Source organism: Struthio camelus, chromosome 25 (assembly GCF_040807025.1).
Source record: "Struthio camelus isolate bStrCam1 chromosome 25, bStrCam1.hap1, whole genome shotgun sequence".
Taxonomy (NCBI): Eukaryota; Metazoa; Chordata; class Aves; order Struthioniformes; family Struthionidae; genus Struthio; species Struthio camelus.
Window position 1 is genome coordinate 6067865 of NC_090966.1, and position 16871 is coordinate 6084735.

Here is a 16871-nt window from a genome sequence, read left to right on the forward strand (position 1 = left end):
GGCCGCGCACCCGGCGCCCCTCGGGCTCTTCCCGCGCTCGGCAGCACCCTGGGAAGGAGTTCCCCGGCTTTTCTATTAGTGCAACGGCCCCCGGGCAGGAGCCGGAGCCTGTGCACGCGCCGATCCCTTCCTGGGGCTGCGGGACGGGGGTCTCAGCCCCTCGGCGAGGCCGAGGCCGCCCCGGTCCCGGGGCGCAGCGCGCGGGTTGGCAGGGCAGAGCCCGGGCACGGCAGCGAGGGCCAGCAGACGCAGCGAGGCCTGCGGGGGCGGGGGGGGGTGGAAAAAAAAGCCATAGAGGAAAAAAAAAGTATTTTATTAAAGCCAGACACTCTGATAGAAAAGAAAAATAGGAAAGGGGAAAAAGGAAATCAGAAGCAACCCTTTGTCATTGGAGTTTGCAAGTTACAATGGTCACGTTTCGCACAGAACTACCCATGGCATCCATATAGAGATACAGAGAACTACGCTACAGACAAGCGGCGCGGCGCGGTGCGGCACGGCACAGCACGGTGCAGCATGGCGCGGTGCGGCGCAGCACGGCACGGCACGGCTCGGCTCGGCTCGGCACGGCCAGCCCCCTCCGGCCCAGCCGGCGCCGCAGGCCTTGGCCTTTTTTGCAAGTTCTTTTTTAAAACAGTTCACAAGAAAATTCATGCTAAGAGACACACGACGTCGTAGAAACCCCGAAACAGCCTCTAAAGAGTATTAGGAATCTTTTTTTTTTTTCTTTTTTTTTCTTTTCAAAGTCGGAACCTTTTTGTAAACAACATCCAGACGAGTAAAGCAGGGTGCGCATGCAGCGGGGCGCCTCTGCACACATGCACAATGCGGGCAGCGCCTTTACTTTTTTTTTTTCTTTTTGGATCTTTTTTTTTGCAACGTTTTCCTTTTTTTTTTTTTTTTTGCCATTTTTGGTTTAAATCAGAATGAAGCGGATTTTTTTTTTTTGTTGTTGTCCTCTCGCTTGAGCAAACGCATGAGGATTGGAGCTCGCACACGCACGCACACGCAGAGCTGCATGATGCCATGAACCGCCAGCCGCGCACGCACACACGCACGCAGAGACACACGCGCACATAGAAAACCAGTCGGCGGGGGGGAAACGGGGAGGACATCGGTGGAAACGAGCTACACGCACCCCCCCCCTTCCCCAGCGCGCCCCTCCTGGCCCCCCCAGCCACAGGGTGCCATGGGGGGGGGGGTGGCATTGCCAGCCCAGCTGTGGCCCAGGCAGGCAGCACCCAAGGGAGCACCCAGCACCCACACGTCTCTCGGGACCCCCCCCCGAAGCTGGGGGAAGCCCCGCAGAGGGAAACGCAGCCCCGTAAGCTGTGACCCCCCCTCCGGAGAGCACGGCACAGAGCCCCCCCCGGGCGGTGCAGGCAGCGGGGGACGCCGGCGGGGTCCCCAGCCGGGACCCTGGGGTGCTGCAGCGGGCGGCCTCGGAGCAGGGAGGGCTGCAGCGCGGACAGGGTGGGGGGCAGCGCAGGACCCCCCCCCCCAATAAGACCCTGTGGCTTTGCTACAGTGGTTCACTTTGGTACCGAGGAAAATGATTAAACGTTAACTCAAACACAACAAGTTGCTGCTATTGCTGCCAGGAGGTGCTGTCCCCGTCCCCCCTCGGGCTGCCCTGTCCCCCTGTCCCCGGCGCCACGAGGGGCAGGACGGGGACGGGGACCCGGGGGGGGAGGGTGACGCTACAAACTGACCCTCTCAAAATCACCAGGAGCTCGGCTTTAACCAGGGAAGGACACCCACCCCCTAATATACCAGACGGGAAGAGATTTATTTCTTTTCTTTTCTTTTCTTTTTTTAAATATTTATATATATATTTATATTACGTATATTATATATATATATAATATGTAAATATATTTTTTAAAACAATATAAAATGTTAAGACACTTCACTTAAATGTAAAGAGTTGCTTTTTGCAATCCAAAGAAATTGCATCATGATTTTTTTTTGTTTTTTTTTTCTCTTTGTTATATTCAAAAAAAGGCTCATTCTTCTGTACAAAAATGACTGATATACAAAAAGAAAAGGCGGGGGGGGAGAAAAGAAGAAAAATAACCAAAACAACCCAGCGACGAACTAGCCAACGGCAGGAGTGGTTCCAGCTCTCGTTTCACCGCGCTTTGCAGCCCGGCGGCGGGGCGCAGGCGCCGCCGGCCAGACCCTGCCCGGGGGCTCGCGGCCCCCCGACCGCGGGGACGGGCCCGGCTGCCGGCACCCCCGCTGCCGCCCGCTCCCCTGCCGGCGCCGGAGCCCCCTCCGGAGCGGTCCTGCCCCGGGCCGGCCGGCCAGCTGGAAGGGGCCAGCGGGCCGGAGCCCCCCAGCGCCACGGCGTCCCTCTCCCCCGCGGCAGCGACGAGCCGGACAGAGCGTTTAAAGTGCTACGTTACGAACCGCCGGCGACGGGAAACGCGGCCCCGCTGCGGGGTCGGCGCCCGTCGCTTCCAGCCCGCGTTTCTCTACCCGTTTCAGCCTGGTTGCTGCCTCCCCACCGTTGCCACGCTCAACCTTTGGCCTCTCCGGCCAGCCGAGACCCCTGCACCCACCCAGCGCATCTGCAGCCTTCGCTCTTCCTCCTGCTTCCCTCCGGCCCCGGGCAGAGCGGGAGCAACGCGGCGCCGGCGGGCGGCAACGGCAGCCCTGGAGACAGCACTGACCTTGCGGCGCGCCAACGGCACACGCCGCAGCGGACCTGCACGCGACCGACCCGCCGAGACTTGGCTAGAGCCCGGAGCCGCCGTTCCTCCAGGAGTCGTTAGAGTTACGGCTACTGAGCGACCGAGCGGGAGGAAAACCGAGGCGCAGCAGCGTTAACAGTCAGCTCTGGGGGTTTCTGAGACGTCTTCGGCAGCCGCTTTTTTTCCCCTTTCCTCCCCCCATCCACCTCTTTCTGCTTTTGCACTGCTCCCGCGTGAGCAGGCCGTGGAGGGGTCGGGCGCCGCACAACGTCCTTGTTGCTTGAAGCTCGTGAAACTGGTGGAGTGAAGTTCTGAGAGCTCTTAAATAAACAGAAAACGCCAGGGTGGAAAAGGGAGGTATCGAGAAAACCAAAACAACAACAGCAACCAAAACCAAACCAAACGGAAGTAAAATAAAAGAACGAGAGAGAGAGAGAAAGAGAGAAAGAAACAGAAAGTGGCTGGTTGGCCATTTTGGAGCAAGATGTGAGACAGAAGTTGGGCCGTGCTGGAGCAGAGGCGAGACAGAAGTTGGGCCGCATCGGCGCAGAGGCGAGACAGAAGTTCGGCCGTATCGGAGCAGAGGTGAGACACGAGGTCGGCCACATTGGAGCAAGACATTTAAAACAAAAAGAGAGGGACACCTGGTGATCTCTCAAGGTGCCTCAAGAAGACAGTCCAAGGGAGGAGCACAAGGAAGAGAGAAGCCAGGCCCCAGGAGGCAGGAAAACAGTTGGATGGAGTTGGCAAGGAGGTTTAGAATGAAATGGATGAGTTCCTTGCCCCAAAGGAAGTCAATACAGGGATGGATGTTCTGCCAGATGTAGGTTTTTCTGAGGCTGCAGTGGAAGTCTCACTAGCCTCTTTAGATGTTCTAGCGGCCTAGAAAGAAAAGCAAGATTCAAGGAGGAGGAGGAGGAGGAAAAGGGGAGGAAAGTCAAACAGTTTCTTAAAAAAAGACCAAAAAAAGGAAAAAAAAAGAAAAAAAACCAGGAGTTTGTTCAGAAGCAGCATTGATTTAGGCCTGAGGTCAAGCAGCTGGAAAGGGTCCACCACAAACAGAGCACGAGATGAGCTGGTTCCACGAGTTACTGGATGGGAAGGGGACATCACCGAGAGGAGGAGGAGAGAGACAGAGAGAGAGAGAGACAGACGGACACACGGACAAACACGCACACACAGAGGCAGGCAGGCGTAGGGGAGAGGGGAAAAAGGCGGGGAGGGGGGACAAGAATCGCAATGTTAGACTGAGCATGCACGCTGCGCTACCCGGTGACTATCTCAGTTAGTGGTGGCATGGCAGAGCCGGGCCGGGCCGGGTGTCGCGGGGAAGCCGGGGCTGCTGCAGAGGTGCTGTTTCTCAGAGACGAGCGGGCGCGGAGGCTGCCTCGCCGCGGGGAAAGGCTCAGCAGCCTCCAGCCAAGCCCGGCGGAGCTCCGCACGCTCCTCTGAAACGTGAGAGCGCCCACCCCACTCCTCCGTCACCCACTGCGCCGGTGCCCTGGCGCCGCGACCGATGACACAAACCGCTCCCATGTTCTACCAGACATCCGTAATTATAAAAAATAGTAATACAAAAGCTAGTCCAAGCAGAGTGAGGACACTAGGCGCCAAGAAGGTTGCTCATCAACCCTCCAGGAAAGGAGTGAAATCTCCTCCAGTCCCAGCTCAGCCCCCTGGCCAATGGCAGAGGGACGATTTGCGGCCGGGGGCACAGCCAAACCCTGCCCGCAGGCGAGAAGAACAGAAGCACCAAGGAAAACTCCTGGTCTGGCCAAGCTTCACCCATGAAGGTCCAGCGAGGAGATCAGCAGGGTGCTGAGCGTTGCGCTTCAAGAAGGGGCTGTGAGGGACGTGGCCACGTGTGCCCGGCCCGGCTGGAGGTGGGGCTGGAGGAACAAGGCTACGGGGAGCACAGGGACACCGGGACAGCCAGGACCGTGGCTGGTGGGTGGCCTCTGGGGACAGGACTTGGTGGCACTGCTGAGTGTGAAGGCCAGTGCCGGGCGCTGGGCCGGGGGAGACGCCTTCCCGACCGCGCTGGGCTCTTGGCACAGCCCTTTGGGTCAGCGTTTCTCCGCTCGCCGAGGCAGCCCCGGAGGGGAGGTACCGAAAACCTGCAGCCCTCGCCCCTGGGCTAGGGACAAGGACGCCTGCACGCATCGAAACAGCGACCGCCTGGCCTTGGCGAGGCCGGCAGGGAAAGCCGGCCCGCGGACGGGAGCGCGGGGGGCCGGAGGGTCCTGCTCGGCCCCTGCTGCCGTCCGCAGGCGGGACGCCGTGCCTCGCAGAGCGCTCTCGAGCCGGGCTGCCAGGCGATGGGAGAGCAGGCGAGGATGTGAAACCCTTGCCGGAGGGGTGGGCGCCCCTGCACGCGCAGCCGGGGCAGGGGACCGTCACCGCGGCGGGCAGCGTGGCGCGCCAGGCCGAGCGGACGCTGCCCAGGGACCTGGCGCCGTCTCGGCTGCGCTCGTGACAAACAGCACCTGTGCGCGGCTCCGACCCGGAGCGCCGGGGGGGGCCGGGGCATCCTGACCCCTCTGGCCAGAGAGGGGCCAGCGGAGCAGCGGGGAGGGAGGTGCCCATTTTGCTCATGAGACGTTTGCCCAAATTGCGTGAATTCTTCCCCCCCGCCCCCGACAGCTACGGTTCGAGGCAGCTGGGAAAAAAAAAAACCTTTGGTTTGTCTGACAGGGTTTCCGGTTCCAACAGAATGAGCAAAATTGGGTTTACTGAGTGGGATGTTCAAGACAGGCCTGGGGAAGGAGACTGAAACACAGACCAGGGCAGGGAGGGGAGGACGGAGCAGGACAAGCCCCGCTCGTGGTGCTGCTGTCCAGCACGGGGGCAGAGGCAGGGTGCTGGGGTCCTCGCGGAGGAGAGCGGCGGCAGAGGTGAGGAAGGCAGGGGGAGGTTTAAGGGCGACAAACTGGCTTTTGTTACCTTGCCTTGTGGCCTGAGCAAGTTGGACAGCCACTGTGAGCACTGGTCGTGTCAGCAAGAATACAGAAGCAAGTGAACGCCGCTGCGCCCGGCAGGCGGGAGGAGCGGTCCGGGCTAACGCAGACAAGCCCACGTAGGACGGGGACAGGGGTCGGTGTCGGGCCAAAGGGGGGCATGATCCCATCCCAAAGCTCTCCTCTTCCAGCTGCTCTGGCCCCCCCACCCCCTCCCCACGCTGCCAGGAGCCCTGGTGCTGCCACCCTGCCCTAGATACCCCTTGCCTGGGAAAACCTGCTTCTGCAGACAGGGGTGTCGCTGTGCCGCGGGCTGGCTGTGTGCTGGGCTGTCCCTGCGAGCCCTGCAGCACGTGGGGAGCCGATGGGAAAGAGGGATGGGGGGAAGGAGGGTTCTGGCTCTCTGAAACCTCCTGGGATGGATGGGGAAGGCCATCCTGGGACACCTGGAGCCCCTCGGAGCACCATTTCTGAAGCCAGCCAAGGGCACTGCTCTGCAGAGGGTTTGCTCCAGCATCAACACAACAGCCCAGATGTGCTCCTCCCCATCCCTCTGCCTGCTCTGCCTACAAGGCCGGCTGTGAACGGAGCAGGAGAGTGGTCCTGTGGGCAGCCATGGGCATGGACACCCTGGGGCTCGGGGCAGGACAGGCTAAAGGTGCAACATCGGTGGTGATACAGCAGGCTGGGGATCTCCAGATCCCACAGCATACTTGGGTTGTACAAGAGGCCTTGAGTTATGAACCCTCTCATTACCAGGGCCAAATGGTCTTCAAAGAGGTCTAAGGATCTCTCAGGACAAGGGCATCAAAGCTTCCCTGCCCGCAGTGCCTGAACCTGGCCCTGGGGCTCAGCTCTGTCCATCGGGGCAGCATGGGCACACACAGACAGGGAAGAAGTGACTCGTGCTTCAACCTCACACCACACTTGAAATGCATTTACTACTTTCAGCTCAGCACAAGGTTGTGTCCTTGTCCCCAATAGCCAGCTATATGGAAACCAGCATGCCAGGAAGAGACGGACATGAGAGATCCTCCTGTCCACCTCCCTGAGCCTTCTTGCCCCCTGAGAGTGGGTCCCCGCACCCCGAGCCCTGCCAGAAGGGCCGTTACTGAGAGGCCAGTCCCCAAAAAAGCAGCATCTGCTGGCAAATCCTTCCCTCCTCCTCTGCCCACCACCCACACCCTCACCCCTCAAGACAGCAAGGGAAAAGCAGAGGTCCTGGCTAGCCTGCAGTTCGCCCTGCTGCTAGGAGAGTCGGGGTATCTACTCTAGAGATAAACTACCTGCTGTTGTCCCTGGATCCTCATGTACTCCATTCTCTGCTTTATGTGTTTGCTTTTGTCGGGGCTGCCCTGCTGGCTCTGCTTCAGCCTGGACGCCGGGTTCACCATCTTCATGGCTGGGATGGAGACGCCACCGCTCTGTTGAGACAGAGAATTGGGGAGGGGGTTAACACCAGCAGGCAAATAAACACATTAGCGCTTCTTCCAGCTGGGCACTGCCAGCACTGGGCGCAGGACGCGCGGAGCTGTGCCAGGCACTGATGCACGTCCCCACACCATCCCGCTGGGCCCCAGGGCTCCGTGGCACTGCCAGGACACCCCTTGCCCCTGGCAGCGAATCCAGAGTTCCCAGCACTGAATTAACTCTGCCCACGTTCAAACGGCTTTTGTCATGAACAGAGCCAGAATGTAGCAAAACACTTTTGACATCCCACCCACGCTGGAGGCAGGGGGTTACAAGTCCCATGGCGAGCCTGGCTCACCCTGCCAAGGCCCTGGGGTGCAGCAGGCCGTGGGATGCTGCACCTCTGCTGGGATAGACTTGCACTCAGCTCTTCTGCAGAGGAGCTGAGCATCTCTATGCTCCAGAGAGCTCTGCTGGGAAGGTGGCAGGGGAGCAGGATCTACAGCCTTGCAGACACTGCCAACTGGTGCCCACATTAACAAGAACACCAAATCCATGTGCCAAAGGAGCCCTCATCAGGCATCTGCTTTGAGGAGCTCAGAAACCGGCCAGGACTTACCAACACAGAGCCGCCGCCGACTCTGCAATGCAAACAGGGAGGGTTAGGGGCAGACACTGCAAACAGGAGGCTGAGAGCAGGAAGAGAGCATCTCTGCCTGTGCAGGGGATGCACAGCCAAGAGAAAGAGAAAGAGGCGACGTCAGACAGAAGCAGATTCCAGGTGGAAACGACGGTAGTGGGAATACAGAGGTTTTTATTATCTATCTTGCACAGGTTGAGATACAAAGCCTTGCAAGAACAGCAGTGAGAGAAGCATTACCTGAAAGCACATTTCCTGTAACTGTGAGCAAATCCTCCAAGCAGGGGAATAAAGCAGTAGCTGCACAGGACCCTGCCAGGAGCCTCAGCAGTGCCACACGCTGCAGCCTCGCCACTGCCTGGTGCTGCCCAAAGCCTTCCCCTGCAATCGCTGTTCCCTCCTGCCTGCCCTGTGCTGCACCTGGACCAGCTCCCCAGGCAGCAAAACTGGCACTTCGGATGCTGCCCCTGAAACATGCAACTTATGGCCAGATTGCATCTTGAACCTCGCAGGAGGAGAGGGCCAACAGGCTACCCCAGCAAGGCCAGCTTAGTGGGATCGTACAGCAGAGCTGCAGAGCTGGGAGCGTGGCTGACTGCAGGAGGAGGGAACAGGAAGCATAGGAGGGGTTCGATGTGCTGGTATCTGCAGCAATGCTTTATTTTGCACTCTCATATGCGTTGCTTCCTTCCTACATTCTCCTCCTTGTCCACTTGGTGTTCGGGTTATTTGCACGCCGCAGAGCAAATCAACACACGCACGGCTTGCACGGTGCCTGACCTACCTGCCCTGGCTCACACTCTCAGTGGTCCTACAGACTAGAGACAGGGACTCCCCAGACCCAACGCAACGAAATCTGGGTCCCATCCACGCCACACCTTCCCCAGCATCCTGGGTACAAACAGGTGCTGGATCTTAGCCTTTGCATCCAAGTTGCAGCAGCCTTGAAATGTCAAGTGAGATTTGCCCTCTCCGACGCTGATTTAAGGATCGACAGAGGCAAGCCTGGCTACACAGCCTCTCCTGTCAAGCCCCGATTTCAGTTTTGCTTTGTGAGTACCCAAGAACGCGTCAGCCATAGCAATAAATTCATCTCACAGCTCTGCTTCTCGTTTGCACAGCTCCAGCAGTGCAGCGGGAACTAACAATAGGAGAAAATTGCAGCTACACCCACTTGGAAGGCCCATTTACCCAGAGAGAGCGCTGTAAAGGGGCCTCAGTGTAAGTGAGAACCAGGGCTGAGATAATTGCTGCAAATGAAAAAGGAGATTCATTCATGAGCACTGATTGTTAATAAAGGAACAGGCTGACTTCTGAGTGGCTGAGGGTTTTTTCCCCCTCTTTTCCCAGCTATTCAGCAAGCCGAGTGGCTGCTGCAGATTCCAACGGAAACCAATTTGGACGGCTTCAGGGAGCCCGCACTGTGATTTAATTAGGAGAAACATCTGCTGCTTTGCAGCGTCACTTAAACTGCAGTTAGTCAGAAAAGTGCTTATGCAAAACAAAAAAAGAGAAAAGCCACTTTCTCAGTTCAGCACGTGCAGGCCTTCTGCGTGCCGAGCAGCCGCGGGCTGCTAGGCTGAACTCTCGGTCATCTCTGGAGCCAGCCAGAGACCGCTCTGCAGAAGGTGGCAGGGTAAAAGCTAATCCTTCTGGTCCCCAGGCCAAGTCCTGGAGACGGCGCTCTCTGCCTCTCTGCTTATCAGCGGGCCAGATCTAATACGCACTCAGCCACGCTCCGTGCAAAGCAGCTTCCCTTCTGGAGAGCCTGGTTCATCACTGCCCGTGATCACACCGATGTGAAGCTGGACTGTGCCTTGGGTCTGAGCTACAGCAAAATCCCCATCCCAGCGCCTGCTGCAGATCCCAGGCACAGCCCCTTCCCAGACCAGCAGCCCAGGCGGCCAGGGCTGCTGCGCACCAGGAGCAGCCCTGAACCCTGCCACCGCAGAAGACGCCTGCTAGCCCTGGTCTGATTCAGTGCTAGCGCGCAGCACGGCAAGGGGCTGAGGAAGCCACCAGCACGCAGACAGAGGGGCAGACAGCAGCGCTGCCTGCGACCATCTGCCTTTACAATTCGTTCCCTGCTGTCTGCAGTCTCGCTCCTTCTTGCCTGCACTTCCAATGGCCTGCCCAAGTGACGGGGAGAAAGGGAGATTTGTTTTACACCTCAGGTCTATCTGAAGGTAGATTCACAGAGAGGGGGCAGGTAGAGGTGGAGGAAGAGAACGCATCAGAGTGAATCCAAGGGTACAGCACAGTAAGAGGGATAACAGAAAATAAACCTGAGGACTGTCGAGAGGGAGCTGCGGCTTCGGTAGCAGAGGTGGTTTGGTCTTGCTCGGAGATGGACTCTCAGGAGCATCATCTTTGGCCTGACTGAGATCCAGGGCAGTCCCATCGTCACAGCTACTGTGTATGAGATCCCCTGGACCTTCCTCTATCCCTTCGCTGGCATCCTTAGGCTCATTTTGTCCTAGAAGTTCTTTAGGGAATATGAATTCAACCGATGGATGGCTGCTGATTTCATTAATGGTTATTTCCAGCTCACGGATAGTCTCTTCTAGGCTATCCAGTCTCTGGTACGTGCCTTCATAAATCTCTTTGCTGCGTGGAGTCATGGGGTGGAGAGGAGATACCTCCCCTTTGCTCCTCCTTCCCCGAGGACCTTGGGAACAATGTTCCTCTGCTATCTTTCCTTCTACACCGGAGTCCATCTCGGCTCCTTCTCCCTGAGCGGGCAGACCTAGGCTGCTCTGGCGGGGTGCTGCTTCATGCTCCGTTGGCCTTGATAAAGCAGGGACCTGCTCCTTGGGATGCTCAGCCTTGGACTCTTTGCTCCCTTGCTGGTCTGGATCGCTGCCTAGGAAAGATCTAGGTTTTGGCACCGGGCATGCTGGTGCTGGCAAGCTGTTGCGTTCCTCCCTCTGCATTTGTCTGCAAATCCCATCAGGGACTCCAGGAGGAGGAACTGCCTTCTGCACACTCTGTCTGGTTCCTCCTTGGGGCTCCACAACATCACTGGGAACCCCCACGGCAGCGCTGGGCCTTTCACCATCTGCACTGATGGACGGGAGCGCTGTGTCTCCAGCTCCAGGATCTGTGGCTTCCCCCCAAGGAGGAGGAGGCTGTTCAGCCAAAGGACCTTGGGGTGATGGCTTGCTGCTGCCTTCTTGGTTTCCAGCAGAGTTCAAAGCTGTGTCCCTTCCTTCTTCCCCAAGGGGCTGGCTAGTTGCATGCTTTGAGAGAGATGGGACCTTGCTGTTCACTAGAGGGAATACTGAAGTCTCTCTTGCTGCATGGTCACAGCCCTGATAAGGGCCTCTTTGGGGCTGCGTGGCTGAGTCTGGAACGCACCTAAGTGTGGCTGGAGAGTCTTCTGAGATGCCAGGAGATGCACAGCATTTCCCTTCCCCATCAGAGCGGCTCTCAGGCCTGTCTGGTGAGAGCACGTCAGCAGAGTTTCCTTCCAATTGCACATGGACGGGTGCAAGCTCCCCTCCTGCTCCTCTGCTGCCAGACTGGCCACTGTGCTCAGAGGAGCCTGTTTCTACCGACACCTCAAGCTCGGCTTCAGGGGACGGTGGTTCAGACACCCACTCGGTGAGCACAATCTGCGGGAGGGAGAAAGCCCTGCTCCCTGGAGGTGCCAGGGGCTCCGGCTCCTAGGTAGAGAATTCAGACAAATTAAGAGCTGGTGGAGAAGTGGAGACCTGGCCACGCCAGCGAAGGAAGTGGAGAGCTGCTCGGAGAGTGGAGCAGCTGCTTCTGGGCATTGCCTCACTACCACCAGGACGGCACATCATGTGTCAGCACACCCAAATGCCCAGCTATTTCGGGTCCCCCACTGGTGACACCTTCTGGCATTGTATCTCTCCAAGAACGTGCTTGGCCAGGAAGGGAGTTGCTCAGCTCCCCTCTTGCCTAGCCACGGTTTCAGCAGCCATTTGGGCAACTGTGACTTCTCATAGGCATGGAGAGATACCGTGCTTTTACCGGGCTTCAGGAGTCTGTGAGACTTATGCAACTAAGTTGCTTGGATTCTTTAGTAAGTCAGACTCGGTGCTGCTGCACCTCCCAAATGCCTTTGGAAATCTGACTGCCACAGTCTGGTCCAGATTTCTCTTACGCTGGTGTAAACAGGCACAGTGCTCATACGAGAGCAGGGTCCAGCCCTCACGGCTGCTCAGCACAGCCGCACAGAGGCTGTGGGGCTGCGAGCTACCCGGGCGGCTGCTCTTTGCAGTCAGCTCACAGGTCTCGGTGGATCTGAAGGCAGGGGAAGATCCATTGCAAATGAGCTGCAAAGGAGTACAAGACCTTTAAAACCCTGAGCATGAAGAAGCCACCTAGAAAACATTGTCGTTCTTCCCCCTGCGTCTCGGTTACTGTCACAAGGGAGAGGCAATGAGCTGTGCTATGCCTGGGAGATTAGAGCAGGCCGTGCTCCCTGAGGAGGCCAGGGAAATAGAGGTGGAAGGACTTTCAGAGGAGAAATGCTCTCCAAAACAGGTGCCCCCCTGCAGCTGCAGGGCTGGAAAGGGGCCTCTGCACCACAAACCTGGGGTCCTTTCCTGGGAAGTGCAGCCTCCGGAGGGGCTCCGTGTGCTGCAGTCAGGCCCAGCATTGTGCTGGCCGGTGGCCTAGTGGCAGGACAGGGTGATATGGTGGTTACGCCACGCTGCCTGGTGGCCCAGCCCTGCACCACGAGATGGGCAAGCAGGGAGATGCACAGCCTCAGCCTGGCTGCCCCGGCACAGCCCCTTTTCCCCATGCTCCAGCCCTGGGGGTCTAAGTACCACCCAGGGCTGACGGGGAAGGAAATACACGTGCTGTGATGGCTACTGAGCTCTGGGGCCAGAGCTGGACTTGTCCAAGCCGCAGGCAGAGGGGCCCTTCCCCACAGGGGTAGGCAATGCTGCCTGGGAGCAGCTCTAGGGCAACCATGGTCTGCCCAGCAGGCTCAGCCCTGGTGCTGGGTCTCCCCAGGAGAAAGCAGGGACGCTACAATGTGCCCTGACCCCAGCAGCAGCTGAGCTGCTCTGGATGAGCCAGAAAGCCCAAAGAGCTGCTGGGGGGACATGGAGCAGGACACACCAGAAGGGACTGGGCTCCCAGGCCCAGCTGTCCTCCTTGGCCCTGTGGCTCATCTCAAGTGATGTGCGGGAGGTGGGCAGCGTGCTGGGGCTGAGCGCTCCCAGCTCTCGCAGCCCGGCTGGCACAGAGATGCGTGTTGCCCTGACCCAGCCTTCATCGCGGTGCAGTGAAGGAGAGCGGCCTGTGCATCCCCTCCCAAGGTTTGGGTTTGAGGGCAGGAAGGCCAGCAAACGTCTGGCTGTGAATCCACTGAAGCCTTTGCAGGGTACAAGGAAATAGCGTGGCCCTTTTTGGCCATGCGAAACCACTTTGCATCACCAGTTAGGCTGGAGCCAGGCAGCACACAGGTATCCACCGTGCTGGCTGGATCCAGGGCTCTGCCTCTGTGTCCCACTGCAAAGTGCTTCCCCAGCCCTGTCCTGCACCAGTCCTGTCCCCTTCCCGTGGGTGCAGCCTATCTGTCCAGCTGCTCCCCACTGCTAGATACTTTCTGCAGAGGGTCTCAGCAGTCCCCTCTTGTTCACCCCTCAGGACACCCTCTGCTCCATCTCGTCCACCTTCCAGGCATCTTTGTTTCCTCCTGCTCTCTCCATCCCTGGAGGATGAAGGGCAGGAGGGCTGGGAGGGAGCAGGGCTGAGCCTGCCCCTTCTGCTCTGTTCAGGTGCCCAGCAGTCCAGAGGTGTGATGGGAGCAAGCCCAAGTGGCTCCCAGCAGCCACCAGCCTCCAGCCCAGCCCTTCACCTTCTGCCAGCATCATGCATGTGGAGCAGGGTCTCCATCCGCAAGGCACAACATGCATCACCATCCAGAGCCCTCATTCCAGTGACACCCTCCCAGGCTGTAGCAAGCCACCAAGGCAACCCAAACGGTGTGCGACCAGCGAGCCCTCCCCACGCCCTGCCCGGTGGGGGTGCTGGGGGTGGCCCCATGCCCCTTGCCCTCCATTCTTTCTCCCATCCATGTGGCTGCAGGGTCTGGCCCTCACGGGAGCTGCAGCAGCCTCATGTTGCTGTTGTATGGGGTGGTGTGGTTAGTGGTTTGTCCTGTGCTGTGTCAGTGTCGCACACAGTGGCAGTGAGCAAGGGAGCGGAGAGAAGCCATTAGTTTGTTAAATCAGAGACAAGGGGAGAGAGAGAGAGAGTTAAAAAGAGGCAGGAGATGAGACTGGTTAAAGTGCGGTGGCAGCCCGTCAGGTAGAAGGAGGGATTGTAGCTCGGAGCAAGCTGTTACCTTCCATCCTTCGGCTGCAACGGAGGCTCCATTGGGCCACAAGTCTGCGTGCCCAGGGGAGATGGCAGCCGCGAGCGGATCATAACGGAGCTTGGGAATGAAAGGGGAGGCAGAGCTTCTCTGAAACACCTGGGGAGTCAAACACGGTGGATTGGAGGAGGGAGGCTTGGCAGTCACAGAGATGGAGCCTGCAGGGACGCTTGCCGGAGACAGGCCAGGTCAGGGGCTCATCAGCTGCTGGCAGTGAGTGAAACAACCACTGTTCTCAGCTGACAACAAGGAACCTTGGTGGGTCCACAGGGCAGGCTCTGCAGAGGTGGAGGCCGGAGGGCATGACTTGCCCATGGAGCTATTCACAAGGCTCCTAGTGTTTGGGAGCTCACTAGGATCCACAATGCACCTGGGTACCTCAGCCTTAGCGAACACACGGGGCTGGACATGGGGCAATAACTAGCCTGGGGAGAGTGCAGTCCTGCAGAATGCAGAGCCTCAGAAAGGCATCTCAGGTGGGATCTCTGCAGGGTGCCTTGTGTACAAACCTAATGAATCTCCACGGGAGGCTGCACAGCATTAAAGAGTTTGGCTTAGAGCCCAAGACTGGGTGGAAGTGCCGAAGAAGGCTGGTAAACTCAGCTCCTTGACCCTGCAAGGGGTCTCACAGGGTGCAATTGCTTGTCCATCTCCACAGTCCCATGTTCTTGCTGGAAGATAGGGCAAGGAGGGGGAGACCCACTGCTAGGCCGGGGCTAGAGATGCTTCTTTACCCAGCTGTTCCCTAGTCCTGTCCCCAGGTGTTTCCTGACAAAGTCTAGAGCAGGGCACAGCCCATGTCGGCCACATGTGAGCACACAGGTCAGTGAGGGCTTTGCCTCCTGTCCGGGTAACCTGGGGCTTCCCGCAGCCCCTGCCACACTCACCTCCAGCTCTGCAATGATGCGGTCCTCATCATCATCATCTTTGATGGCAGAGGCGATGATGGGTGGGGTGGACGCAGGCCTGACCACCTCTGACACTGTCCGTCTCAGCTTCACCTGGGGCTTCTGTGTCTCCAGCTCCTCTGACTCGGCCTTCTGTGAGGCAAGAGCAGGATGGATGAGGGGCTGGGGCACCAGGAGGCTGGGCCATGTCTAGTCGTGCCAAAGAGTGACCTCTCTCAGCCCAGCTCAGCAGCCATCCTATGGCCCAGCTCCCTACCTTCATGAAACCGGGCTCCTTCTTGCTGGTGACAATGACTTCACCGCTGCGGGTTGTGGTCAGCCCATGGGACGAGGGGAAGCTCCGGCGAGGAGGGGGAGGTGGCGGCGATTTCGAGGGCTTCTCGGTCCGGTACCGGGGCACTGTCAGTTCATCTGGGCACAAGAGACACTGTGAGAGCACGAGGCCTTTCCCTTCCCCTCTAGAACTACAGCTGGGACTCTCCTCCTATCTCCCTGGGCATAAAAGCTCCCTTCAGGGCACCACCGCTCAGCCCAGGGAAACACACCGGTGATAGTAGGACAAGGAGAGTGAGGACACAGCCAGGGCACAAGCAGAAAGAGAGATTAGTGGAGAAAGCGGAGCTCATCTCGGGCACAAGTCCTGCACCTGGATCTGCCCTGGATCTGCAGCAACCAGCTCTGCATGCCTGCCAGCCCTGGGATCCGCAGGGCAGCCGCAGGCCCCCTGCCCTCCCCACGCTGTACCTGAGCCCCGTCGGCCGTTGGGGTCCACCTTGCCCGTGGATTTCTGTGCATGCTGCGGCTTAGAGGGCTTGTGCTCTGGCGTGGACGCGGCACTGCTGCTGCCTGTGGCCTGTTTGTGCTTGGCAGCGAACTCCAGGTCAGGGATGGCCTTCATGAGCTCGGCCTGTGTCTCCTCCAAGAGGCGGTTGATGTCCTTGGCACTGTACTGGGTCAGCGCTGCCCGCTTCTCCTCCCAGTCCCGCTCGGCAGCCTGCAGACAGCAGACAGAGCTCGCTGCAACTTGCACCCATGAGGCAGCTTCTCCCGCCCTTGCAGGTGAGACGTACCCCAGTCACAGCCCTGGTGCCTCCCTCCAACCTGCCACCCACTGAACCCGAGTCCTGGAGCCCTGCACTGCTCTAATTACCAAGCTGTGCACCCCAGCTTGCAACTTGCCAACGTGCCGACATGCAATTTGAGAGTGCTTCTAAGGCTGCGATCAACACTGGGGGCTCCTCGCTCTTACGATGCCCCTTCAGCCTAGAAATCTAGCGAGGAGGAGGAAAATACCTAGCTTTTATTCTCAGTTTCAGCTGGGAGACATTGGGGTGTTGGGGAAAGAGAGCTCTAGCAGGGTCAGGCCCTTTAGAAGATGCCCTCAGTTGCAGCTTTGTTTGGACAAAATGGGAGGAACCTGCTCTGGAATCTTACCTCCACAGATATGGCTTTGTCCACGCTCTTCTTGCTGGGAGTTTCTGGGCCCGTCTGGGTCTTGGCAGGTACCATCTCCGGAGCCCGTGAAGGGTTATTGCTCTTGGAGGGGTGGGTCTGGGTCTGGGGGGGGCTGTGCCCAAAGCTAGGCATGCCCAGGGTCTCGGTGGCAGCCGTCAGGTGATGGAGGCTGACTGGGGGACTGGTGGGCGTCTCCAAATCCAGCCCTTTGCTGAAGTCTGTCTCAGGGGCGATCTTCTTGGGGGACTGGCTGAGGTTATTGGGGGAGGTCCACACGCCCTCTTCCACTTGCCTGCCGGGGACAGAGAAGCCGCTGGGTCACTGCATGGCACGGGGAGCTGGGCATAGCGAGAGATAGGGCCAGCACCCAGGTGTGCTTGGTTATTATGATCCCTCCGAGCCCCACCACAACCAGAGGAGCAAACAAACCTGCTCTCCTGAACGCCT

General features: G+C 58.7%; 1 protein-coding gene across 12 annotated transcripts in view; it reads right to left on the reverse strand.

Annotated features, from left to right (window-relative positions):
- Window positions 1–299: 299 nt before the first annotated feature.
- SRCIN1 (SRC kinase signaling inhibitor 1) overlaps window positions 300–16871 on the reverse strand; it is an 87359-nt gene continuing 70787 nt past the window's right edge. For 8 of the 12 annotated variants that reach the window (XM_068918893.1, XM_068918894.1, XM_068918890.1 and 5 more), the window contains 8 exons: window positions 16404–16716; window positions 15714–15963; window positions 15226–15380; window positions 14949–15101; window positions 14032–14160; window positions 9989–11368; window positions 6940–7077; window positions 2878–5681 (listed from right to left, as the gene is read on the reverse strand). In XM_068918893.1, coding sequence (XP_068774994.1) covers window positions 5442–5681; window positions 6940–7077; window positions 9989–11368; window positions 14032–14160; window positions 14949–15101; window positions 15226–15380; window positions 15714–15963; window positions 16404–16716 — 2758 coding nt within the window. In that variant the 3' untranslated portion in view covers window positions 2878–5441. Of the gene's footprint in view, window positions 5682–6939; window positions 7078–9988; window positions 11369–14031; window positions 14161–14948; window positions 15102–15225; window positions 15381–15713; window positions 15964–16403; window positions 16717–16871 lie in introns of all 12 variants that reach the window. The other 4 variants (XM_068918885.1, XM_068918895.1, XM_068918889.1 and 1 more) reach the window with 4 other exon arrangements.